This window comes from Bos javanicus, chromosome 11, assembly GCF_032452875.1.
Source record: "Bos javanicus breed banteng chromosome 11, ARS-OSU_banteng_1.0, whole genome shotgun sequence".
NCBI lineage: Eukaryota > Metazoa > Chordata > Mammalia > Artiodactyla > Bovidae > Bos > Bos javanicus.
The window spans coordinates 77,789,470-77,816,245 of record NC_083878.1 but is presented as its reverse complement, the minus strand read 5'-3'; the positions used below and the strand labels follow the sequence as shown (position 1 = coordinate 77,816,245).

The 26,776-nt window shown below is 48.3% G+C and overlaps 1 protein-coding gene across 1 annotated transcript in view; it reads right to left on the bottom strand.

The window, feature by feature from the left end:
* Positions 1 to 23,694: 23,694 nt before the first annotated feature.
* Positions 23,695 to 26,776, bottom strand: part of APOB (apolipoprotein B) — a 42,124-nt gene continuing 39,042 nt past the window's right edge. Inside the window, exons 28-29 of the mRNA XM_061433198.1 lie at positions 26,570 to 26,756; positions 23,695 to 25,620 (exon numbers count right to left, since the gene is read on the bottom strand). Coding sequence (XP_061289182.1) covers positions 23,983 to 25,620; positions 26,570 to 26,756 — 1,825 coding nt within the window. The 3' untranslated portion in view covers positions 23,695 to 23,982. The remainder of the gene's footprint in view (positions 25,621 to 26,569; positions 26,757 to 26,776) is intronic.

Sequence of the window (26,776 nt, the reverse complement as noted above, 5' to 3'; positions counted from 1 at the left end):
CTGCTGGTGGCCCTGTGAAACATGCAGGAACATGTAAGGAATCACTTACTATGGCTGTTGGAGGAATTGATACCTTTGAGAGAGGGTTGGGAACAATGTACGTGTCACGTGGTATCTGCTGTGCACAGACTAGAAGGAACAAACCAATTAACTGATGGAATGCCAGCCATCCAGGGGAACTGCAGGGGCTCTGAAAGCCCGAAAAAGAAAAGCGCAGAGAGGGTCCCCAGGTGGACAGGAGTCAGCTGCTGGTGCTGAGTCTGGGCAGAACTAAAGCCAGTCTAGTGGTTTTGGACGGGCACTGGGGCAAGCTCCCAAATTCTCTGGCTCCTTATTATTATTTTTAATATATATTTTAATTAATTAATTTAGTTGTGACTGTGTTGGGACTTTGTTGCTACACACGGGCTTTCTCTAGTTATGGTGAGCGGGGCCTCCTCTAGTTGTGGTGAGCAGGCTTCTCATTGCAGCGGCTTCTCTTGGTGCAGAACATGGGCTCTAGGTGTGCAGGCTCAGTAGTTTTGCAGCTCATGAACTCATGTGGAATCTTTCTGGACCCAGGACTGAATCCGTGTCCCTGCATTGGCAGGTGGATTCTTTTTTTTTTTAAACCCAAATTTTAAACTTTTCATATTGTATTCAGTTATAGGCTATTAACAATGTGGTCATTTCAGGTGAACAGCGAAGGGACTCAGCCATGCCTATACGTGTATGTATCCATTCTCTCCCAAGCCCTCTTCCCATCCAGGTTGGCATATAACATTGGGTACAGTTCCATGAAAGGATCCTTAGGGACTTTGGGAAGGTCATGTACACACCGCTATATTTAAAATGGATAACCAGCAGGCAGATTCTTAACCACTGGGCCACCAGGGAAGTCCAGGCTGCTTACTTTCTTTCTAGTGTGGGCACATCCCGCTTTGAACTGGTAAGTTCCTGTACCAGAGCTCAACATCAAGCCCCAATTCTACCCTTTATGGAATCTTGAGTTTCCCCTCGCTTGTGGCTTCGCTTTCCTACTGCCTGCTGTGTGGTAAGAGTGTCCAGAACTGACTGCCTAGCTTGGCAGCTCTGCTTGAGAACACCAAGTTGTGCTCAGATTTGGGTCTCTCATCAGGAGTAGGTTTTTAGTGGGTGCCTAGCACGCTAAGGGAAAGGTCTTTGGGAAAGTGCACAATCACGGATGAACAAGGTCCATGGTGCACAAGGACACACACAGCATGGGCTAGTCAGGAACTAGTGCACAGTCAATGAGTTGGCAACATTTGTACGGTGAACAGCCATGAACAGAATGGACAGGGGAGGTGTCTTCCTGAAGCTCATAGACAGTTTGTTGTAGAGTATGGACTAGAAAGCCATCCTTTGATTGTTAGCACTGAATTCTTCCTCCGTGCATCATTTGCTCTTGCCATGGCTCAGAGCTTGGGGGCTGTGAGAAATCAGCTAAAGCGGGAGAGAGAATCTGGTCAAGGCCAGAGTCCTCTTTCCAGTTCCTGTTTGTTCTGGTCTGAAACAGAGGCATTTTGAGCCAGGCTAGGGAAGAGACCTCAGCTGAAAAGAGATGGACAGGACCAGGGAATGTCTGGCTTCTGTATCACTCAAACAGAATTTGATGCAAGTTTCAGCTGGGGACTGCGAGTCACATGTATTCTCCATCTAGAAATCATTTGTTAATCAATGAGTGTGGGTTTTTTTTTTTTTTTTTTTTGTATTTTGAATCACATCTGGAAATGATCTCTCCCCATAAATTGATGCTCAGGAAGATGATTAAAAAATTCTGATTGTGCTCAAATGAGTATGGAAAGGTTTAATAAGGAGCTGGGGTCTGGGATCCCTGTGAGGCACATTCTTGAGTCCTCATGGCCTGGATTTCACTCAGGGCAAAGGGACCACGGGGAAGGTTAGGAAAGAGTGGTTTAGTTTGTTTCGCAATCTAGGGTAAGTGAGCACCCTCTCCTGCCTGGCTCGCCTTTCTGGAGCCCAAATTCCATTGCTTGATTCTCAAACACATCACCAGCCTGCTTCCTGGGGTAGAGGAAAGACCAGGACGAGTGTGGGGTGGTCGTGGTGTTGGCATCTCACAGACAGGCCATGAGACTTCTTGGCCATGGGGATTACCATCCATTTTCACTCTCAAAGAGGTCATGGTGATCACAAGTCTTTTGAGCTTCAAATCCCATACGACTCACACATACGTTAGAATGAGCTGCCTCAGGACTGGTTGTCTGGCCCTCTGCCTGGGAGAAGCCTGCCCTGAGTGACGGGACCACGTTGGCCAGTGCCCCTTGCTAAGGAGCACAGATGCCCATGTGCAGCCTGGGTTGCTGCTCTGGGGACTGTGCTGCAAGCAGTGACTCAGGAAGCCTGCTCTGCACCCCAGAGCTGGGAGAGGGGGTCCTGAGGGGGCCCTCCAACCTTATGATTCCCTGCATCTTCTGTGTGAGTCTGAGATCCCAACTGCTTGCAGGGTTCCCAGAGCCAGGGAGAAGGTTCTGGCTTCACCTGTCAGCCAATACAGTAGCCACAGCAATTAGTAGCCCCTAAGCTGGGAGAGATTGGGGGCAGGAGAAGAAGGGGACGACAGAGGATGAGGTGGCTGGATGGCATCACCGACTCAATGGACATGAGTTTGGGTGAACTCCAGGAGTTGGTGATGGACAGGGAGGCCTGGCATGCTGCGATTCATGGGGTCACAAAGAGTTGGACACGACTGAGCGACTGAACTGAATTGGGCTCCAGCTGCCTCAGCATTTTCTTCCAGGCGGGGCTACTCTCCAGGCCCCTCAGAGATTGTCTGCCTTTTGGCCTCCCTCTGAAGAAGCTGGGGACAGGGAGGCCTGGCTTGCTACAGTCCATGGGGCTCACAGAGCTGGACATGACTGAGCGACTGAACGACAAGTGAACAAACTAAGGAAACGGGAGACTAGAAGATGTTTCCCAAGGTTTTGTGGGAAGCTGGGGGCAGAATGAGGACTGGAAATAGAAATCCTGCCCACTTCCCAGTTCCATCATTTGCTATTGATTATTGTTGTTTAGTCATTTAGCCATGTACCCTTCCATTTGCCAGACGGGCATTTTTCTTAAGTTCCCCAGACATCTGGTGAATTTGGTGATACCTTGAGTTTTTTCATTTTCCCAAAAGTTATTGCCCAGACAGAACTCAATACAAAGCTAGAAGCAGGCACAACCTGATGTATGGAGAGCCAAGGCCATAGAAACAGCCAGAGTCCACAGCCTCAGAAGAGAAAGGAAGTAATGCTCACTGCCTTTAGGAGATTGTAGGGCACGGCACCCTCAGCCTGGGTTTGCGTTTCCTCCCGCAGACTTCCTCTGGATCCGCGTTCTCACCCGCCCCATGACGCCCATCTCCTTGGTGAGGGCTTTCTCTGTGGGGCACGAACTTAACATGGTGAGAGGCATAAGAGACAGACAAAACCCCCAAACCAACCAAACTGTAACCATGTGGCTCTTGTCAGTCATTAGAGAATGTGAGCCAGTGACCATCTTGTTCTGGGCTTAAGATCAGAGTACAAAGTTCAGACCTCGATCTAGGTATCATTTCAATGGGCACACTTTATATTTTGCAAACTCTTGATGTTAATGAGTGGGGTGAAGTTTTTAATGTGTGTTTTCCTCGGTTGGTAGGTCATTTTGAGGGAATGGGAAATACTGTTACCAAGACGAGTCAAAGCAACATTTGGTTCTTGTCCTTGTTCTACTTGGGGTTTCCTAGGTGTTGCTAGTGGTAAAGAATTTGCCTGCCAATTCAGGAGACATAAGAGACACAGGTTCAATCCCTGAGTTGGGAAGATCCCCTGGAGGAGGGCAAGGCAACCGACTCCAGTATTCTTGCCTGGAGAATCCCATGGACAGAGGGGCGTGGCGTGCTATGGTGCATAGGGTCACAAAGAGTTGGACACAACTGAAGCGATTTAGCATGTAAGCAAGCTTGTTTTACTCTGCATATAAGTTAAATAAGCAGGGTGACAATATACAGCCTTGACATACTCCTTTTCCTATTTGGAACCAGTCTGTTGTTCCATGTCCACTTCTAACTGTTGCTTCCTGACCTGCATACAGGTTTCTCAAGAGGCAGGTCAGGTGGTCTGGTATTCCCATCTCTTTCAGAATTTTCCACAGTTTATTGTGACCCACACAGTCAAAGGCTTTGGCATAGTCAATAAAGCAGAAATAGATGTTTTTCTGGAACTCTCTTGCTTTTTCGATGATCCAGCGGATGTTGGCCATTTGACCTCTAGTTCCTCTGCCTTTTCTAAAACCAGCTTGAACATCTGGAAGTTCATGGTTCACGTATTGCTGAAGCCTGGCTTGGAGAATTTTGAGCATTACTTTACTAGCGTGTGAGATGAGTGCAATTGTGTGGTAGTTTGAGCATTCTTTGGCATTGCCTTTCTTTGGGATTGGAATGAAAACTGACCTTTTCCAGTCCTGTGGCCACGGCTGAGTTTTCCAAATTTGCGGGCATATTGAGTGCAGCACTTTCACAGCATCATCTTTCAGGATTTGAAATAGCTCAACTGGAATTCCATCACCTGCACTAGCTTTGTTTATAGTGATGCTTCCTAAGTTCCACTTGACTTCACATTCCAGGATGTCTGGTTCTATGTGAGTGATCATGCCATCATGATTATCTGAGTCATGGAGATCTTTTTTGTACAGTTCTTTTGTGTATTCTTGCCACCTCTTCTTAATATCTTCTGCTTCTAGTACATCATGAGAAACGCTGGGCTGGAGGAAGCAGAAGCTGGAATCAAGATTGCTGGGAGAATTATCAATAACCTCAGATATGCAGATGACACCACCCTTAGGGCAGAAAGTGAAGAAGAACTAAAGAGCCTCTTGATAAAAGTGAAAGATGAGAGTGAAAAAGTTGGCTTAAAGCTCAACATTCAGAAAACAAACATCATGGCATCTAGTCCCATCACTTCATGGCAAATAGATGGGGAAACAGTGGCTGATTTATTTTTCTGGGGTCCAAAATCACTGCAGATGGTGATTGCAGCCATAAAATTAAAAGATGCTTACTCCTTGGAAGGAAAGTTATGACCAACCTAGACAGAATATTAAAAAGCAGAGACATTACTTTGCCAACAAAAGTTCATCTAGTCAAGGCTATGATTTTTCCAGTTGTCATGTATGGATGTGAGAGTTGGACTATAAAGAAAGCTGAGTGCCTAAGAATTGATACTTTTGAACTATGGTGTTGGAGAAGACTCTTGAGAGTCTCTTGGACTGCAAGGAGATCCAAACAGTCCATTGTAAAGGAGATCAGTCCTGGGTGTTTTTTGGAAGGACTGATGTTGAAGCTGAAACTCCAATACTTTGGCCATCTGATTTGAAGAGTTGACTTATTGGAAAAGACCCTGGTGGTGGGAAAGACTGAGGGCAGGAGGAGAAGGGGGCGACAGAGGGTGAGATTGTTGGATGGCATCACTGACTCGATGGACATGGGTTTGGGTGGACTCCAGGAGTTGGTGCTGGACAGGGAGGCCTGGCGTACTGCGGTTCATGGGGTCACAAAGAGGCAGACACGACTGAGCGACTGAACTGGACTGAAGCTTATTTTGCTCAGAAGGCTGTGCAATGAGGCACAGCCTCCTGCTGGCCAAATCTAAGGTTTTCTCATGCCCATCTGGCTGTGTGGAACAAGGACTTCCATCCAGGACATGGAGGACCCCCCACCTCGAATTGCAAGGTTGGGTGTCGAGGCCAGGGGAGAAGACACCCCCCCCACCTCTTGGGAGGACTTGGGGGTCTGAGAATAGTTCGAGGACTAAGCCATGTTTGTCCTCCATCCAGTGAGAATATGTAGTCAGCCTAACACCTGTGACCTGCTCTGCAGATCCTGGTCTTGAGCTGAGCATTTTGGGCACCTTTTGAGCTTTAACTCCAATTTGAAAGTTGTTTTGGAGCCAACAGTGGGCCGTACCCTGAACCTCAAAGTCGTGTATAAAATATGAGTCTCCTTGGGTGAGGGATAGCCAGGGTGCTGATGTGATCTCTGCCTGGAGTGGGGCGGTGCACAGGGAAGATGGAGGAGAGCACTGAGGATGATGCAAGTCAACCCCTTGGAGGCAGGAGCAGTGCAAGGGAACTGGCTCCCTGCCCGGACCCCTCAGCTGGTTGAACTGGAGCAAGAGGGCACAAGTAAAGAGGTGATGGGGGTGGGAGGGATACAAGGGATGCAGGAAAGGGGTTCAGAACAGAGAGAGGCCTTGCCTTTATTGAGCTGATTCTGCTGAAGGCAAACAGGCAGTGTGTTTAGGGGCTCGTTACTCTATGCCTGATCCTGGGCTGGGGGTAAAAGTGTTATGGGCATGCTCATTGCATGCAGGGAGGGGTGCAGACCTCTTCCAGACTGGTGGGTGGTCCCAGTGGAGAATGGCTTAGTCCAGTGGCAGCAGCTCTAGTGAATGACTCTCAGAGTGCAGACATGTGGCTGGAAGGCCCTCCAAATAGTCCTGTTGGTCTTGGCAGCCAGGCCGTGTGTGTTCCATTCATCAGTGTCACCTGTGAAATTCCCAGGAGCCCCTCTGGGTGGAGTGAAGCAGAGACAGCACGTGTATGGCTGGAAGTGCATTTCCCAGCACTCAGGGTCCTGGGAGGCCCTGGAATGGAGTTCTTGGGGGGTGGGAGGGGGTTTATTTCTGGGACATGTTACTCAAGTGAGAGACTCTTCTTGGAGAAAGGTGAGCCTGGGGCTGGCGTTGGGTGGGAGTGCTTTCTCCAGCACAGATGGTTGTCTGCTCAGACCCTCCAGGCCTGTCCTTGGAGGCTCAGCTAGCTGCTCTCCTGGCCCTGAGAAATGAGCCATCTCTGGGAGTAACCCTGATAAAAGTCTGACCTGGGAGGGACATGAGAGGCCCAGATACCTCACAGGACACAAAGGAAGTTTGTGGCCCCAATGGAAGGAGTCAGAGGCCAACAGGTGACCTGCTGCTGCAGCAGGTGGGCAGCTTTGCAGGCAGAGCCCCTCAGGCAGAATGGAGAGAGCTCTCTCCTGGAAAAGCAGCAGGCACACAGCAGGTGCTGAATAAGTGTCTGTTGCATGAAAGAGCACAGCCCACCTGCACTTCTGGTCCGGTCTCAGTGTCATGTGACTGGAGGAGGTGGCAAGGAGGTGAGGTGGGCCCGGATTTGTGCTCTGGGAGGGGTGTGTGGGCTGACCTGCACAGTTGCACCTTTGAGAGCAAAGTGCTGTGACACACTCTTCAGAAAATTCTAGAACTGTTCCAGGAGCTGCACCCATGGGGAGTAACAGGCCAAGTGAGGACTGCCCCCACCCCTGCCCCATGGCCAGTGCCTAGGGGACCTCACCTGGAGCTGGCAGAACCCAACCTTCTTCATCTATTTTCTGATAAGAGGCTGAACCTGTGGACTTAGCAGGAACTTGGAGGCTGTGGGCAATCAGGCCATCATCCTGGCCTGCCTGTAATTGTAGGACGTCTCTCCTGGGTGAGCTGACATCTAACAAGGGGAACACCCAGCCAGGGTGACAAAGACCTTGTTCTCAGCTCCCTTTCTGTAGGACCAGCCCTCTGACCATGGCCGTGGAGCTTCAGTCTGCTTTCAGGTATCAGGTGGCATGGCCCTGGGTTTCAAGGGAGCAGCTGAATGTACCATGGAACAGGAAAAGGAGAATTTCAGAAGCAGAAGTGGGTGGTGGGCCTGGAATAGGGCATCTCTGGCAACTAAAGGAAGGCATTGAGGAGGAAGATGTGCTAGTGGAGTTGGGGGGTATGCATGGGGTACATCTGTTCACGTGTGTGGGTGCATGTACATTCATGCAGATGTTTATATCCACTCCACGTGTGTTTGTGCCTGATGCCTGTGTATAGATGTTGAAAAATACATCTAGGCATACTGAATGTTTTAAGGGTTTATGGGAGCAGAAGCTGTTAGAAGAGTTCCACCGAGAGAAGCCAGGGCAAGACTTCTGTAGAGAAGAGGCAGAAGCAAAGCGAGGACGTTATCTGATTGGCTTCAACTGAAGTGTTTGCGGTGTTTGGGAGAGCCTAGTTGGCGGCTTGTGTTTGGTTCTTAGGTTTTGATTTTGGTTTGCTTACATGGGCTCTGAAGGCATTGGAACCACTTTGGCATGTTTAATTTTTCATATAGGCATTTCTGCATTCCTGTGTCCTGTGTTGCACAAATGCAGAGGGCCCTGGTCAGTCAATGTAATAGGTGTGCTTACACACCTGTGTATGTGCTTGGGTTAAGGTCACCAGAGGCCTACACTCAGCCCAGCACTGGCACTGACCAATCAGAATGGACACTGTCAGACACATGGCTGTGGCTGGAGTCCAGCCGGGGGCCCAGCGGGCCCCCTGGAGGGGGTGTTATAATGACGGGGGCAAGAGGGAGGTGTGTGAAGAGGTATCTTTGGTTCAGATGTAGTTTCACTATTTTAGCTGGTGTGGCCTTCCTAGTGCTAATGAAAAGAGCATCAGTTCTGCTATCCCCCCAAATAAATTGGGTGAGTAATTAGGAAAATACATTTTGACTAAGATGAGTTAGATTTTCAACAAAGGGAGTGATAGGATTGGATTTACATGATAGAAAGTGTCTTCTGTTGGCTCTGGACAAGTTACTTAATCTCCCTGTAACACTGGGATGACCACACTCACCTTTATGTAAAGCTGGTGTAAAGATGAAACGAGAGAAACCCATATAGGGTGCCTGGACTGGAAAGTTGTTAAAATTACTGATGGCATCATTTGTATTATAAAAATGGCCCAGTATCTGCTTCCAGGTATGGTTTTAGAGGTCACACAGATCTGGATTTAAAGCCCAGTTTTATGTGGATAAGTTGTAACTTTGAAGTTACTCTGGGAGCCTCAGTTTCCCTGTCTATAAAATAGAGACCACAATGGGCTACTTTGGATTTGTTGTATGAATGGTCTCGCACATAGAAAGCAATCTACTTCCATTAATATTCCTGATGATGATGTTGGTAAAAGAAGAGAGACAGTCTGTCAGAAACTGAAGGCCTTTAGAAATTACCTGGTTGCGCTGAGGAATATGGCAATGGACTGACCTCCAAGGGGCCCACAGAGGCACGAGAAGCCCCGTGGGCCTTCGGCTGGGATGGCTTTCTTCACTTTGCTGAGTTCTGGGACTTAGTGACCTTGTGAACTTTGTGACCACAGCTGACCTTGGGACTTTGTGAGACGGAGGTGCCATATAGGACTTTTATTACTTCTGATCAACTTATCAATGATTGCTTGCCACTGAGAACTTAGTCCTGTTCTTCATATATATATTGAGGCATCAGCCTCCCTGGAACCTGTTCCTAGTAACTCTGGTGGGCGGGAGGAGGAGGGCGTGACAGAGCCCCTTCTCTGCTGGACACAGCAGTAGCCTGGCTGGCTTACCCAGGTTGGTGTTGGCCCTGGTCCCATCGCCTGAGAAATGTTCTCTACATGTAATGAGGCCCACGTCGATGCCGTCTTTAAGTTAGAGGCCAAAGCAGAAACTCAGCCAAGACAAAGACTCCCAGTTTGCTAGGTACCAAACGTTACAGAAACTTATGGCTCCTTTTGGGGTTAGTGAAGAGGGGAGGGACTGATGGCCCAGGAAGAGTTCTATTGGTTGTCCAGGAAGAGTGGATTTCAAGTCAGATCATCTGATCCTAATGACAGCAAATATTCCATAGCCTTCACGTTGCATCAGTCACCACTCTAAGCAACTGACACGTTCAGTTCAGTTCAGTTGCTCAGTCGTGTCTGACTCTTTGCGACCCCATGGACTGCAGCACGCCGGCCTCCCTGTCCATCGTCAACTCCCAGAGTTTACTCAGACTCATGTCCATTGAGTCAGTGATGCCATCCAACTGACACATATTAATGCCTATAATTTAACAAGAACCCTCTGAGGTAGGTATTTTTTAAAAAACTTATTTATTTTTGAATAGAAGGATCATTGCTTTATAGAATCTGTTGTTTTCTGTCAAATGAGGTAGGTACCTTTATTATACCCACTTTACACTTGAGGAAATGAAGATTCAAAACAGCCCAGAAAGCTCAGGAGGTCAGAGCCCTGGCACAAAAGGGAGCTGGAATTACATCCAGGTGGCTAGGCCTGTTCTGTGTCTTCTCCTGGAGGATGGGATCAAAGGACAAAGCCCCTTCCTCCCCACTGAAGGAGATCTGGGCTCACCGTTGGGAAGCTGTAAGCCTGGGCGTTTCTGATGCGCAGGAAGCCCTGGAGCACCTCACTGGCCGGCCACTCGGAAGCCGCTTGTCCTGCATTCCACGGCGGCCACATGCAGTTGCCTGGAGAGCCTCTGGGAGCCTCATTAATCACAGCGTGGCCCCTTGTGGGGGCTGGCCCCACCGCACCCCACCTCTCCTCTCTCACATGCTGAATTCTCACTTTGAAAGGGAGCATGGCCTTCCCTTGGAGAGGGGCTCCCGGCCTCCCAAAGGTGGGGAGTAGGAACCACCTCTCCCTTCACGTTGTTCTTTTAGGTTTTGCTGTGTCCTTGCCAGGGGCCCAGACCTAGGAGGCCCGGTCGTGGGCGACAGATTGGATGAGATATGTGAAACCCAGGCCTGGCCCAGGGCACCCACAGGCCCCACAGCCAGGAGAAGGGAGGACGGATGGCTCACAGGAGCATCGGGGGCCCTGAGGGTTGGGGTACTGGGTCAGAGAAGGCCTCCCAGAAGAGGGGGAGTCTGGGGGCTTCGTGGCTAAGAAGATGTCACTCACCCCTCTAAGCCACTGTCACACATTAATGCCTATAACTTAATAAGAACCCTCTGAGGTAGGTAGTATTACTATCCCCAAATAATATCTCCCAGAGCAGATAGGTATGGCATGTCACTGGGAAGGGAGTGGCGGGGCTGGGGGCTGCTGTTGAAGCCCTGGGGCCCCACCTGCTGAGCCCTTTTCCTCCCGAGTCAGGAGACCTGAGCCCTCCTGGTACCCAGCCCCGGGGTCCCCTGATGCAAGCTCCTCTATTCACCCCTGTGTGCTTGCCTCACCCTTCTGTGTGCCCCATGAGGCAGGCCCCAAAGCACAGGGGCAGCACTTGAAGGGACCACAGAACTAAGGACAAATTACTGGTTGGTGGCCCACCTGGCCTTGGCGCCCTAGCAGGGCCGCCTGGAGCAGATGGCATGGCCAAGTCGAGAGGACGTAAGTGTAGGCTTCCCCTCGCCTTAGCCAAGTACCTCCCTGGCCCTCATGAGCCCCAGATTCGTGTCTGGGGGCAGCTTGCCCTGGTGGCGCTGCCTTTCCCTCTAGGGTCCCCCCTACAGCCCAGGCCCCTTGTTGGGTGTCCTGGGGAGCCCTCAGCACCCTTCCCTCTCACACCTTGTCACCAGGCAGGACTGGGGGAGATGCGCTGAGGTGCCAGCAGTAGGCCTCAGCCCTGACCAGTCCTGACCAGCACCTCTCACTCGGCTTCCAGGGGTAGGGGGGACACCCTTGGCCCTATCTTGGTTTAAGCTGATCTCAAAACAAATACAGTTGCATCTCCTGGGAGTCAGGCCATGGAAGGAAGACACCTTCTCCCTCATTACCAAGGGACGATCATTTAAGATTATGCTTTTCTGGTCCTCTCTGGAGTCTATGAATCCCTAGTAGGGAGCCATTCAGGATTTGCATAGGTGGCGCTAGTAGTAAAGAACCCACCTGCGAATGAATGCAGGAGACATAAGACCTGCAGGTTCCATCCCTGGGTCAGGAAGATCCCCTGGAGGAGGAAATGGCAACCCACTCCAGTATTTTTGCCTGGGAAATTCCATGGACAGAGGAGCCTGGTGGGCTACAGTCCATAGGGTCGCAAAGAGTTGGACATGACTGAAGTGACTTAGCATGCACACACAAGGACTTTTTGATTTTCTGTGGGTTGCTGGGAAAGTCAGTGGAGAGTCTGCTCAGTGGGTGATGGGGTCCTTCCTCCTTGCCCCCCAGGAGGCCTCAGTCAAACCCAACGACCCTGTCCCTGCCAGGGTGGTGACATAGGAAGGAGGTGGCTGGATTCTTGGGGGTCAGAGAGCATTGAGAGGTAATGTCTCCTGGGGCCGTTTTACATTTTCACCTCCAGCTTTATATTTTGTTCAGAGCTGTTCGCATTACACTTCAGCACTTAATTCAACAGCCATAGAAAATACGCTCTTTTTACTTTTTTCATCTTTTTGACCTAAGATCATGTTGGTGCCAATTTCCTTGAAAATAATTCATTACCTGTGGGCCCCTGGTGGGAAATCCCAGCGGTCACCCACACCGCCCCTCTCTCTGTAATTCCGTGGCCTCCTCTCGCTCACCCTCCCCTTGGGAGCCCTGGCCTCTGTGTTTATACACTAACGTTTTTTCTCACACATTCATTGTGTGGCTTTTCTTAATTTGCTGTCCCGCCGGGCACCGGCAGGAGGCCACTCAAACATTATGTCAGTGATCTCAAAATTGAACCCCAGGGCTTTCTTCTGCCAGTGGCCCGAGCAGATGTGTGGCACACTTTATTAACTCAAGTACCCGCGAGTTGAAAATTTCATTAGTTTGAGGGGAGGGCTAAGTCCCATCCAGAGACCTGGTCTGGACAGATTCTTTGTGTCGACCTGACCCCTAGCAAAACGGATTATTGTTCTAAGTGAGACAAGCGACCCAATGTTCTGCCTGTTACGCACACATGGTCTGTAACCTTTTAAAATACGAGTGTGGGAAAACAGCGCCTTCGGCCACGTCCCCAACTGCACATTCCTGACAGGTGGCAGCCGGACTCCTAGCAACGCCACTAGGGGCCTAGAATTATCCAGGGGCCACAGTGGTTCCCTCAGGGCAGGTACAGGCCGGGACAGGAAGAAGGGAAGGGGGAACCTTGGGGAACCTCCAGTGCCCCCGAGACTTGGCCCAGGTCGGATTGTGGCCTTAGCCTGGTGTGCAGGACAGCCACCCTCCTAGGCCCTCTTGGCCTAGGTCCTGTTTTCCAGAAGTACTGGAGGAGCTTTGCCAGGGAGCATGGGAGACAAGCAGGGAAGCGTTGGTTGGTTGGTTGGTTGTGTAAAGAGCTTACCAGGGTGCTGGGCATTAGGTGAACCACATCCCTGCACAAACCCATGTGCTCACCTGAGCCCCCCATCCCCATCTAAGTGATCTTGTGTTCTACCTATTAGGCGGCCATGCTCTGTAACCTTTCAAAACATGGGTGGTGGGGAGGGGATCAGCACCTTCTGCCTCCTCCCTGATCATTGATTCCGGCTCAGGGGCAGCCGGCTCTAGGGGAGAAAGGGCTTGGTAAAGTCAGCAGCCCCTGAGGTTCCCTAGCAAGGCCCTGAACTGTGACCCGTGTGTGAGACGGGGCTGATCCTCAATGGCCCGGTGAGCTGCAGGCAATAATCCGGCAGTCCAGGATGAAGCAGGGCTTCCCAGGTGGCACGAGTGGTAAAGAGCCTGCCTGCCAATGCAGGAGACATACAAGATGCAGGTTCGATCCCTGGGTCAGGAAGATCCTTTGGAGAAGGAAATGGCAATCCCCTCCAATATTCTTGTCTGGAAAATTCCATGAGCAGAGGAGCCTGGCGGGCTACAGTCCATGGGGTCGCAAAGAGTTGGACATGACTGAGTGACTGAGCATGCCAGGATGAGAGGATGGATGAAGGACCAATCGGGCCGGGGGTGCAATCTCCATTTCATGACGTGGCAGGAGGAAGCAGGCAGTTCTGACCAAGGGACCCGGGGAGCAGGAATTGACTGAGGCTTGAACAGGCAGAGGAGTGGGTGAGGGAAGGGTCCTGGGAAGGAAAGCAACAAGCTGCGGATCTTGGTTGGAGTTTTGGGGACACTAAGAGGTGGCTGTGACTGTCTACAGCGTACTGGCTCTGGGCTGTGTGGCTCAGAGACAGGGCAGTTCCTGGGCTGAGAGAGGTTTCCATGGGGAGCCCGCAGGCAACCTTTCTGGTGGTACTGAGCTCTTCTGTGGGGCCTGTCGTGAGCGTCCACCTGTTGACCATCCCAGATTTGGTGGCTACAAGCCTTGAGCCCTAGGGACATGGCTCCCCTCCCCCCCGCCTCCCCAGCCCCCGGCGGGGGCTTGGCTCTCCCCAGAGGCTCCGTGACCCGGCCTCCCAGGGAGCTGAGGAGAGGGCAGCCCTGGCCTCCACCTTCTGACAGACACAAAGCAGAGCTGGTTGTAAAAACTTAATTAAATGAAATATTTTAACAAGAAATTCCGAGAACAGAATGCCCTGCTCATAAGCAAGCCCCCACTGAAATAAAAGCTGACGGGAAGCGTGTGTTCTGTCTGACAAGAGAAAGCTTCTGCAGGAACCATGCTGGTGCAGAGGCAGCCTGTGCTGGGCGGGTGGGTGAGCCAGCCCGCCTGGGTCAGAGCCGTCCGGGGCTGGCTCGGCGCTCTGGGAAAGCCTGGACCATCCTCTTCCCACAAAAGCACGGTGCTTAGCATCTCCTGTGCGCCAGGTGGTGCGCGGACGGAGTGTGCGCCATTCCTGTGCTCCTGCTGGAATGAGCTTTATAAGATGAAGAAATGGAGACTCAGGGAGGATACGTGACCTCCCAGACTTAGGTCAGAGGTGCGAGTGAGGGGGAGCTGCGATCAGAGCCCAGTCCTCCTGACCCCCAAATTCAGTCTTGTTTCCACCTAACTTGCCCTTTATTTCTTTTTTTAAAAAATTAGTTTATTTTTGGCTGCGCTGGGTCTTTGTGGCTGCCCCCGGGCTTTCTCTAGTTACAGCACAAGGGGGCTGCCCTCTAGTTGCCGTGGGCAGGCTTCTCGTTGCAGTGACTTCTCTTGTTGCAGGGCACAGGCTCTAGGGCGAGTGGGCTCAGTAGTTGTGGCATATGGGCTTAGTTTCTCTGTGGCATGTGGGATCTTCCAGAATCAAGGATCGAACCCATGTCCCCTGCATTAGCAGGTGGATTTTTAAACCCTTGGACCACCAGGGAAGCCCCTGACCTGCCCTTTCTACCACAGAGAGATTGCTGGCCGGCCCAAAGAAGCAGGGCCACCTCCAGGGTGGGATGTGCCGTCACTCCTTCTCTCGGGGAAGCACAGCCAAACTTTCTCCCCACAGCGGGCTGAGAGAAGCGGGGAACTTCATTCCCACTCTGAGGAGAGGGCCCCGGGGCCAGTATGGCTGAGGCATCACAGTGAGATCAGACTGTGTCAGGCCCAGTGGTCACATCATAGATGGGCTGCCCTGTGGGCAGATGGATGATCAAGGCTGACAGAGCTCAGGAGAGCACTGGAAGGTTCTGGAAAGCTTCCTGGAGGAGGAGACACTCTAGGGGACTCTGAATAGTACTTACAGAGTCGGGGGAATGTGTTCCAGGCTTGGGGGAGGGAATGAGCAAAGCCTGGGGGTGGGTGGCAAAGCTCGCTGAGTAGCCAAAGGGGCAGGAGGAGTCAAGATCCGATGACTGACCCCTAGGATAACCTTGCCCTCGTGTATGTGTCAGTGATGATGGGGCGCTGGGAACCATCTGCCTCCCTGTAGTCTGGGGCCTCTGTGAGGAAAATGTACCACATGTACAAATCAAGTGACCGGCTTAACTTTCTAGAATAGAAGTATTTCTGTAACAGTAGAAACAAATCCTTCCTGGCATAAGCTGGTATATTTACCACATGCCATCTCAGTGACCTCAGTAGGACCTGGCTGAGTACCACCCTGATTGAAGAAAGCTCCATAAAACCCTGAACTGCAAAGAACATTCATTTTAGGTAGAATGGTTTGCAGGATACAAGGACACTGCTTTACAAGAATCTTCTCCATCAGTTTCTCTTATACTGTAAAGTTAAAATATTCTTTGATTTATCAAAGTGAACACCTGCATTTTCTTGAACCTAGTGAATGTGTTGGAGAAGGCAATGGCACCCCACTCCAGTACTCTTGCCTGGAAAATCCCACGGACAGAGAGAGGAGCCCGGTAGGCTGCAGTCCGTGGGGTCGCTAAGAGTCGGGCACGACTGAGCGATTTCACTTTCACTTTTCACTTTCATGCATTGGAGAAGGACATGGCAACCCACTCCAGTGTTCTTGCCTGGAGAATCCCAGGGATGGGGGAGCCTGGTGGGCTGCCGTCTATGGGGTCGCACAGAGTCGGACACGACTGAAGCGATTTAGCGGTAGCAGCAGCAGTGAATGTGTACAGTGAGTCAGGAATGTAGTTGGTTTAGAAATCACCTTCCAATGAAAGTGACTTTTTTTGCAGAAGAAAAATTGCCTGCAAATTCCATCCTCCACCATCTTCCACATGTTTCTTTCCCTTAGACACCAAAAGGAAACACACAGAATATTCCATCAGGAACCTGCATCCACAGGACCCATCTCTTACCACAAAACCAAAGACTTGACTAAATCTCCCCTGTGTAAGGTTTTCATCTCAGCCTTTTGGGAGTAAGCAAATACATGCAGGCTTCCATTACCCATCTACCTTGTCCCAGGAAAACGGCATGAAGAATTCTTTAAGTTAATTTTTAAATTTATGTTTCGCTGTGCTGGGTCTTTGTTGCTGTGTGGGCTTTCTCTAGTCCCAGTGAGCACAGGCTGCTCTTTAGTTGTGATGTTGTGGGCTTCTCATTGTGATGGCTTCTCCTGTTGTGGAGCACAGACTCTAGGGTGCGTGGGCTCAGTAGCTGTGGCGCACAGGCTCAGTTGCCCTGCAGCATGTAGGATCTTCCTGGACCAGGGATCGAACCCGTGTCCCCTGTATTGGCAGGCAGATTCTTAACCGCTGGACCACTGGGGAAATCCTGAGTAAAGAATTCTTGATAAACAGCTTCTTTTAAAAATATGGTAGGATGAATCACTGCCCCATTTAATTTGTGAAAGGTAGAAAAAATTTTAATATTTTAAAGCTGGCTGCAGTTGGAACCTGTTGGCCTAAAAAGAAGGCAAAGTGTTTCCTTATAAGAAGATGCCTTGTTTTATCTTAAAGTAAAATAGGTCAAAAGACCTTTGGGTTATAAAACGGGAGGCCCTAGTGCCTCCCCAGACATAATCACAGAAGAGTCAAGTTGTTCTGCCCTCTGCAGTGACAGGAGTCTTCCTCTGTTGCGTGGGGCAGACAGGGTTTGGAGACCTGGGGAAAGTTGAAGGGAGAGGGGGAAAGAGCCCTAGAGGGATGGGACAGCCATGTGCTAGGGGACCTTGGGTTGGGTGCTATGTGAGCTGGAGCTCAATGAGTTGCTCAATGTTATGTGGTAACCTGGATGGGAGGGAGGTTTGGGGGAGAATGGATACATGTATATGTATGGCTGAGTCCCTTTGTCATTGGCTCTACCCTAATACAAAATAAAAATCTCAACAGGAAAAAAAAAAAAAAGAGGGAGACCTTGGAGGCTGGATAGTGTGGGCACATCCAAGCAGCCAACACATGGTTGCACAGTGAGTTTCAGGCTTGTATTTTGTGTATGTTGGATTTGCTCAAAGAGGGGCACATCATGGTCAGTCCTGTCAGTCCTGGAAGGACCATAGGAGACGGGGCTGGGGACCTGTGCAGCTTCCCAGAGGCAGTCAGGCCTGCAGCAGAGATGGAGCCAGGAGCCAGGCCTGCAGACTGCGTGGAGAAACTCTTGCAAGCTTGGAGATGGAGACTGCCCCACTGGCCAGATGGAGGACTTCTAAGGGGTAAGATTTCCACTGGGGGTTCCCAGGATATGGTGGCCCGGTGGGGAGCTTGGAGAATCTGAGTGGCCTCAGAGAAGGAGTGGGGGTTGGGGCTGGTCTGTCCCATGTTTGGCTTATTCCCTACTGTTACTGGGGAGTTGAGGCTTCATGTGTCTTCCATCCAGCCCCATGGCTTTCCCCCTACACAAGAGTTGAGGGGAGGCCCTTTACCCCAGCTTACACCTGTGCCTGTTATAGAATGAGAGCCAGTCCTGCGTGGCTTAGGGGACCGGTGACTGGGGAGGCTGGATGTCAGGGCCGGGGAGGAAAAGCTGAAATGTAAAAGCACCGAATTTGGCGTGGGAGCAAGAACCTAGAGGAAAGGGAAGAAGGTGGTCCAAAGTATCAGGCCCCAGTCAGCAAAGGTGACCTCCCATTATCCATCACCTGTGGTATTAAGACCGCTGACCAGAGGTCAAGATAACAAAACAGGCACAGGAAGTGATCTGAGACATCAGAGAAAGGAGATTCAATGGGAAATGCCACAAGAAATGGACCAAACGAACTGGCTTGAGGATTGAGAGGAAAGGTGACACTCCCAGGACCCCACATCTAGTTTCCCTCGCTGCCCCTACTGTCCCCTGGGACCCTAGGGTGCCTGTGAGTCCTTCTCATCTGGGCCTCCCCCAGCCTCCCACTGCAGAGCCTTTCTTCATCTCTGAATGCTTAGAAGAATGCCTGGCTTAGAGATGGGGCTTAACAAATAGCTGCTGAGGACATGAAACAATTCTCTTTTTGAAAGGGGAGGAGTTTGTCCATCCAAAAATCCCAGGTTGATGCCATAAAGAAAGGGAACCACAAATTAAATTAAGTATTTAATATGTGTCAGGCCCTTGGAAATTTTTCTTCTCTCTTTAAATTTTTGAATAAAAAAGCAATATATTTAAATTAATTAATAACATTAAAAAATAGTTGTTCAGTTGTGTCTGGCTTTTTGCAACCCCATGGACTGTAGACTGCCAGGCTCCTCTGTCCATGGAATTCTCCAGGCAAGAATACTGAGTGGGTAGCCATCTCCTTCTCCAGGGGATCTTCCAGACCTAAGGATCAAACCCCAGTCTTCTGCATAGCAGGAGGATCCTTTACTATCAGAGCCACCAAGGAAATACAGTAAATGGCCCTGAACTCATCGCTCAGCATGAGGGTGAAAGCATGATGTAATTCACACCTACCTCTTGTGTGTCCTCACCTTTTGTGATGGTTAATTTTATGTGTCAACTTGACTGAGCTAAGGGATACCCAGTAGCTGGTAAACATTATTTCTGGGCATCTATAAGGTTGCTTCCAGATGAGATTAGCATTTGAATTGGTAGACTGAGTGAAACAGATGGCCCTCACCTCTACATGTGAGCACCATCCAATCTGTTGAGGCCAGGATGGAACAAAAGACAGAGGAGGGTGAATTTGCTCTTTCCTGAGCAGATGTCCATTGTCTCCTACCCTTAGACATTGGTGCTCCTGGTTCTTGGGCCTTTGGACTTTGATCAAGTCTTATACCTTTGGCCACCAGAGTCTCAGGCCTTCAACAGACATTGTTGGCTTTCTTGGTTCTCCAGGTTGCATATCGTAGATTATGGGACTTCTTAGCCTCTGTTTTCTAGACAATTTCCTGTTTTATCTATCAATTCTGCTTCTCCTGAGAAGTCTAATACACCCATCCTTACCCCTGCCTTTCCACCATATGTTACCTCTTTTGAGTCTTGAGTTTACCATTTCTTTCCTTTAAAAGTATAATTCCAGAAGATAAACTTAGTTTTAGTTGATTTTGACTTTATTGAACAGGTATCATGCTGTGTTTAATCTTCTGGGACTTACCTTCTCACTCCATTTATGTTGGTAAAATTCCTCTATATGCTTGTGTGTAACTGTAATTATATTTTGCTCACTTGCTTCTATCAAAATGATGCAATCAATTAGTTTACTCACCATGTGCCAGGTATTTCAGGTACCTTATTTCATTTCATCTTCATTACAACTCTATAATGTAAGGGGGAACCACTCTAATCCTGCTCAGAGTACTTCAGACTATTCTTTTATGATTCCCATTTTAAAGATGAAACTAAAAAAATCAAGTAACTTTCCCAAGGTTATATAACTCATGAGAAAGGAAGTCTGACTTTGGCTCCAGAGCTTAGCTTTCTTTTGAGACAAGGGAAGTAGTGGCTGCCGGACTCTGTCCTCTTTCTAACTCTTTTTTCCATGAACTTCCAAGGCATTGTGTAGGAGTGTTCCAACATTCCAGGAGTGTTCTAATGTCCTCAGCTTTGATCCATCTAGCCCAACCCTTGGAACAAGGCTCCTGGGGCTTCCCTGGAGTCTCATTGCTCTATAGGGACCTACATGCCAGCCTGAATTGGACCGACTTGATGAAAGAGAAGGAGTGGCGAGTCCACTTGAGGATCCAGGGGTAGCTGGGCTGCTGACCGAGCCACCCTTCCCTCAGTCTACACTCTAGCTGAGAGTCTGAAGTGTGATTGTCTCTGCTCCATGTGGTGCTCACACTACACAGCTATGGCCCAGCCACAGCTTAGAAACAAGCGTGGGGCCACAGCTCCTGGGCCAGCCTACCTTCCAAGGCCATAGTTGTCTTTCTTGATTAAAACTGGGCCTCAGTGGTGCCAGTGGAAGGTGAAGTTAACACAAGGATCAGAACTTAGTGCGTAGTGCCCTGGATATCACTGACGCAAGGCACTGCTCAGACTTGGAGGAGGAGTGAGCCAGTCTGTACAGGAGGAGGAGGGCAGGGCCCTCTCCTCCTAGAAACATGTGTACCTACTCCACCAGCTTTTACGAGGCCCTGGAACGTTATTTGTTGGTGACCACCCAACCATCCCACCAACAAACAGAGTGCTTGAAGGGAGTGCAGTTGACCTCTTAATGTGAAACAGTGAGACAAAGGGATGAGCTAAGAGGTAGGGTCTGTTTCTGCACATTTATCTCTGGTTATTAGACACTTTTAGAGGGAACATCTGTTTGTCCATCCTGGCTCCCATGTTACAGGCCCCATTTGAGGTCCAGCTTGGCCCCTTCTCTGACTGAATGGGGACTAAGTCATAAATTAGAGGCAGAAAAGGGACCTAGAATAAGCAGTCAGAGGGGACTTTGCTCATCTCATAAGTAAAGGGCAATTGGGTTCCTCAACTGACCAGCCTTCACAGGAAAAGCAAAGAGAATGGACAGAGCTCCTGATGCTCCAGGTGGTACCCACTCCCAAGAGACTTAATTATTACAAGGTTTATTCTGGGTACAGAGCCACTGGCCTAAGGCAGAATCCGGGAGTCAAACCAAGTACACAGCTTGGTCATGCTTCCAAAGTTTGGGACCTGGGCTGGGGTCCATTATCTCATTTCTTCGTTGGTTTTCAACTTCGGATATTTGTTTTACGGGAGGAATAGCTGGGTTTATAGTAGTACTTTCCACATCATCTCACAGTATGTTCTCAGGACATGTACATGTTGGCTCACTCTCAGGTCAATAGGGCAATTATACCAGAGGAAAAACTCTGTTTTCTTGTTACGTTTCTAAAGGTAGGTATAAGGACACAAAATCAATACAATTGGTTAAAATAATCCCTCATTCCCATTTCTCTGGATAGTTTCTCTAGCCCACATCACCAATATAATAATGGAGATATTTCTGCATGGACATACCATGCAACCTGAAGCATACCATGTGATCCCACATGACCGGCTATAAGTCCATGCCTTACATTAATAATCTGTCCCCCACACATTCCTCATGTTTATGCTGATGCCCCGTTCGTCTGCAAGTTATGCAGTTTCAAAATTTCTTAAGTCTGAAGTCAGCTTGACTCATTCTGCTTCCTTGTTCTTTGGGTCATCCCAGCCATTTTCGTCTCCAGTGAATCTTCCAGGCAGTTCCAGTCCTCAGAGCTTTTGTACACATCCCTTCTGTCCTTAACAATCAGCCCCACAGCTCTGTCAATTTGTCAGTTATGTCTTCCTGATGCTTCTTGTATCCACCCCATCACCATTCTCAGCAGCTATGACTTGACTGAGATGTTGGGTATCTTTTACCTGGACCTTGCAACAGCTTCAAATCCAGATTCATCCCATGACAATTCATCCTGTAGAAGCTGTGATACCAGTTTTCTTAAGTCACAACTCATTTCACCCTCCTATTCAAACACTTTGATTGGATGCCCTCTCCAGCCAGTAAAGTACCAGCTTTCAAGACCTCTGCTGCCTTTCTAATCCTGTCTCCCCTTGACTTGGCTACCTTCAAACATACCTAACTCTGTTTCTTTGCTATGTTCTTCTGTAATGTCATTTCTCCCTTGCTGCTGCTGCTGCTGCTAAGTCACGCCCTTACCTCTTGTCAAAGTCTATGTATCCTCAAGATCCATTTCAACAGTCTCCATGAATACTTCTTGGTTTTTATCCTTTCCTGTAATAAACCTTCATAATACTTTGTATATATCCATGATGGGACAGCACATTCCACCCCTGATAAACAGATGGACAGACATCCAGGGACTGTATCTTACTGATCTTTGTTTCCTCTATAGAGGTTTTGTGTATAGCACATAGAAGCATTTAATAAATGTTACTAAACTGTCTGGAGAAGGCAATGACACCCCATTCCAGTATTCCTGCCTGGAAAATCCCATGGACGGAGGAGCCTGGTAGGCTGCAGTCCACGGAGTCGCTAAGAGTTGGACAAGACTGAGCGACTTCACTTTTACTTTTCACTTTCATGCTTTGGAGAAGGAAATGGCAACCCACTCCAGTGTTCTTGCCTGGAGAATCCCAGGGATGGGGGAGCCTGGTGGGCTGCCATCTATGGGGTCGCACAGAATCGGACACGACTGAAGCGACTTAGCAGCAGCAGTGACTCTCTTTGGCACCTCAGTTCTAGACAGAAGAATCCTGCAAGGGTACCAAGAGGCTAATGTGTTTCCTAATGCTGTGCATTTTAAGAGTAGCCTTCAAGAAGGGAATGTGAAGGCTTTATGAAAGAATGGTACAGGTTGAAGGTATTTGGGAATAAGAAGGGCCTTTTCCAAATAGGCCTCATGTAGGACTTGGGTAGGGATGAGAGTCTGCAATTTCCTACTCTCCAATGGTCACACCCTTCCTCTGTCCTCAAGTGCCATTGAAATGAATGTTATATCTGCCCTTCCCAATGATATCAGCTTCTAGCCTTCCTTCACCAGAGCTCACCTTGGATGCTCTGGCTGGATGATGTTGTTGTTTAGTTGCTAAGTTGTGTCCAACTCTTTTGTGACCCCAGGGACTGTAGGCTGCCAGGCTCCTCTGTCCATGGGATATCCAGACAAGAATACTGGAGTGGGTTGCCATTTTCTTCTCCAAGGGACCTTCCCAACCCAGGGATCGAACCCATGTCCCCTACATTGGCAGATTCTCTACCACTGAGTCACCTGGAAAATCCCTGACTGGATGTTACCAGTGTTTAAGATCAGAGTTTGAGGTGAGTGGATGAAGCAAGGGAAACACTTAGGTTTTGATTACACTTAGGATGGTTGGATATTAAGTTTGGAGAAATAAAGAAACTCAACAGCATAAATATATGCTTTATGCCAGTGCCTCCTCTCTTACCCTTACCTCCTCGGCCATGAATGGATCCTGGCCAAGCTTCAGGGAGCCTCTAGGGTCCCTACTATCATGAGGTCCTTGGGGGCTAGGACTTCTTAGCCATTCCTTCTCCATTCCTGGCAGGTGAGTGAAATAAAGGGCCTGGTGATTTATCTCAGAGCCTAGCAGAGAGCCTTGCCTGGCAAATGCAGACTGATTGCTGAGGAAGACTGTGTGTCACATAATGAGATGCTCCTGTGGATCAAATTATGTGAAAGCTTCTGCAAATAATTTTTCATTCTCACTTGGCAAATACACTCTCTGAGATCAGTTACTTCCTTTCAGGTGGCAAAATATGTCCCTTCTTAAATTCTCCTTTTCCCCTATCACTCAAAACAGTATGTGTTCCAGAGGTTTTGAAATGTCAGACAGTTGAATAAATACTCTCATTTTCTCTATCTTTCAATGCGAATGAATCACGATGAGTGTTATAATACACGATAAAGAATTTATTTGTTCTCACTCTCTCAGAGTTTAGCAAAATAACTCAGATCCTGGTTTTCTTGAACTTGCAAAAAATGTCATTCCCCAGAGTTCAGAGACCTTCAGAGAACTGATGCCAGCTTCAGTGCTGGTCCAGTTCATACGTGCTTCTGCTTGGAGCCAGCTGCCTATAACTGTTATAGGGCTGGCTTGGTCAAAAGTTATATTAATACATACAGTTTGAGTTTTTTCCCTACTATGTGAAAGTCTAATTGAAGAATTGCTATAAAAACTCAGAAGGTGATAGTAAACTCTCCTGGAGCAACCTTTATGTAGGGGCTCATGTCATTGATTGTGGCTGATTGTAGCTCTTTCAGCAACTCCATGATATAGTTCAGAAACATGTGGTAGTTTTGAATGGACAGGTCAATCAATCTTTTAGACTCAGAGATGAATTTTTCACAGTAATCAGAGAGCTGGTCTGAAAACTCCTGTAGTTTATATGTGAACTGCTGGTGGTAATCAGAAATTATTTCCTTCACTGCAACAGCCCAGCTTTTAATTACTTCCTGAGCACTGGTAGAAAGCTCTGTAATCTTCTCTTTCCCCCTTCCCTCTGCGTTGGCAAGGATGCTAAGATACTCCTGCAAACTTTTCTGTATCAATGGTTCAATCTGACTTGAGAGTTGGGAAGCAAAATCAGTAGCACCGACAATGTATTTGGAATGGAAGTCCTTAAGGACATCTACTAGGTTCTTGATCAGGTTGATGACCTTCTCTTCAAATTCATAATATTTCACTGTCCAGCCAACCGTAGTTGGATCAAAATATTCTTGGTGAAGAGCCTGCACATACTGAAGGAGCTGCTGTAATTCTTGAGAAGCTACCTGAAGTTTGTTTTGGATTAGTTTATTAAACTCAACAAAGTTATAGTTTAGGTTTTCTTTCAGGAATCTAAAAACAAATGAAATGTATATGTCAGAGATTGTATTGATATTCTGTAGGGTTTGATTAATGAAATCAGTCAATTTCTTCTCCTTGAAGCGTTTAAGTTCACTTTCTATCTCTTGGAAAATGTCTTGTAGAGACCTTTGAAGATCACTTAGCATCTCTGTCATCATGGTAGACTGGAGGTAACTGAGTGCCTTTTGGATCTCTTGTGAGAAAAATAGAAATGTTTTCATACACTCCAAGGCCATATCTATTAGTTGATTGCACATTGATGTAAAAGAAAATTTATTGTTTAGTTCCTTGTATAACTCAGACTCCTCCATCAGGTACAGTAAATAGGAAAACAGTATATGTAATCCTTTATGGATATTTGAATGTACCTGGGACAGTTGCTTCGCTATTTCTTGTATGACCACAGTGCAGAGCTCATCTGCAGTGTAGTTCCTGGCTCTTCCTGGGAGCTGGAATCTGGTTACATTCAGGAGATCAATGAACAAGTCAGTCGCATGCTTGACTGTCACGCTGTATCCCTGAGTAACTCCTATTAAGCTGTCTGACACCTTCTGGAGTCTCTGGAAACCACTGCGGTCCTCCTGAGCCAACAGTTCCTGGTACACACTCTGGGCCTTGTCCTTCCACTGCTGGTAGGTTTCAGTGGTGCCTCTGGCCATCCTTTGGAGCTCCATGTCCACTTCATCAATCTGCCTCATGGCCCCTTGATACACCTGATCAGCGCTGTCCTGTAGGCCTCTCCTCAGTTTTAAAGTAGCATCTTTCAGATCAAGTCCCATGTACTCCTGGTGGTACTTGTTGACATAGTCATAAAGGGCTCCCGTGGCCCTGGGCACACTGTCTTTGAGCGAGCTTAGCAATTCGGACACAGCTCCTTCTTCCCAGTTAGCTTTGATCTGAACTTCATCATCCAATTCCAGGACCCTCAACTCAATTTTGAATATGTTGAGTATTTTATCTGGAGAGGCCTATGACCAGCAGAAAAGGACGAAAAGAACATGTTTTCAATTATCCTGATTACATAATACACTACATTAAAACTTCATTAGCAATTAAAAGTAAAGATCAGAGGATCTTTCATATTCTGATGGAGATTTATCTTTCACATGTCATATCTTTCATACGTGTTTGTCTTACGGTTAAGCAAATACACTCATTAATTCCTCTTTAACACATGCCCCAGAAAGGATAAAATTATGTACGGCATTTGCACAGGGACATTTAACATCAAGGCTTTTCTAGGACTGAAGATTAGAAGAGGAGGAGCAAGTGGAGGAAGAGGGAGGAGGAGGATAGAGAGAATGGGGAGAAAAAAAAACAGGAAAACACTAATTCAGAGAAAGAAGATGTAACAAAAATGAAAAATGTCCAGGGCTCATCTAGGAGAGACCTAGAAGACCAATATCAGGTGCTATCCATCCTCCAAGCCTATGACAAAGTTTAATAATAGAAACTGATTATTTCTTCTTCTCTACTAATGGCATCTTTGATTTGGCCCCAGCAGAACTTGTATGGTAGGTGAGAGGAATTTGGCATATCTCACCTAACAATCCTATCATGGGGAAGAATTTTGAAGCCTCAAATACTCCAGATGCCCCAATCTGAAAAATGTACTCAGCATATGGCAGAGTTTGTCCATGATTTAGGTGATGAGGCAAAACTCTCATCTTTCTAGAATGACCCAAATGTAATAAAATAATAATGGTAATAGGAAGTCATATGTGCATTTCATACAATCAATAAAAGACTCCTAACACTTTCTGGAGAATAGTTCCTCAGAAGAGAAGTTTAACCAGTTAATTGCTTGTATTTTACCTGGTTTTGGAAAGCCCAGGTAATACTTTGTATGGACTTCAATTTATCTGCCCATATTCTATATTAGCTCTTGATATGTGTAAACCACTAGATGGGACTCACCTGAGGGCGGTAGTAGAGGTTCCATCCCAATACGGTATCGCTAATGTTTTTCACGTCGATGACCACAGTGCCTATGGCTGGGGAGGCTACTGATGAGGAGAAGTGGTTCTCATCTTCTTGGTAGTGCAGACAGACATCAGTTAATGTTGGGCTGGTGATGTTAAGGTCAACCTTTCCATTCCAGTACCTGAAAGCAAAAAAACCCCA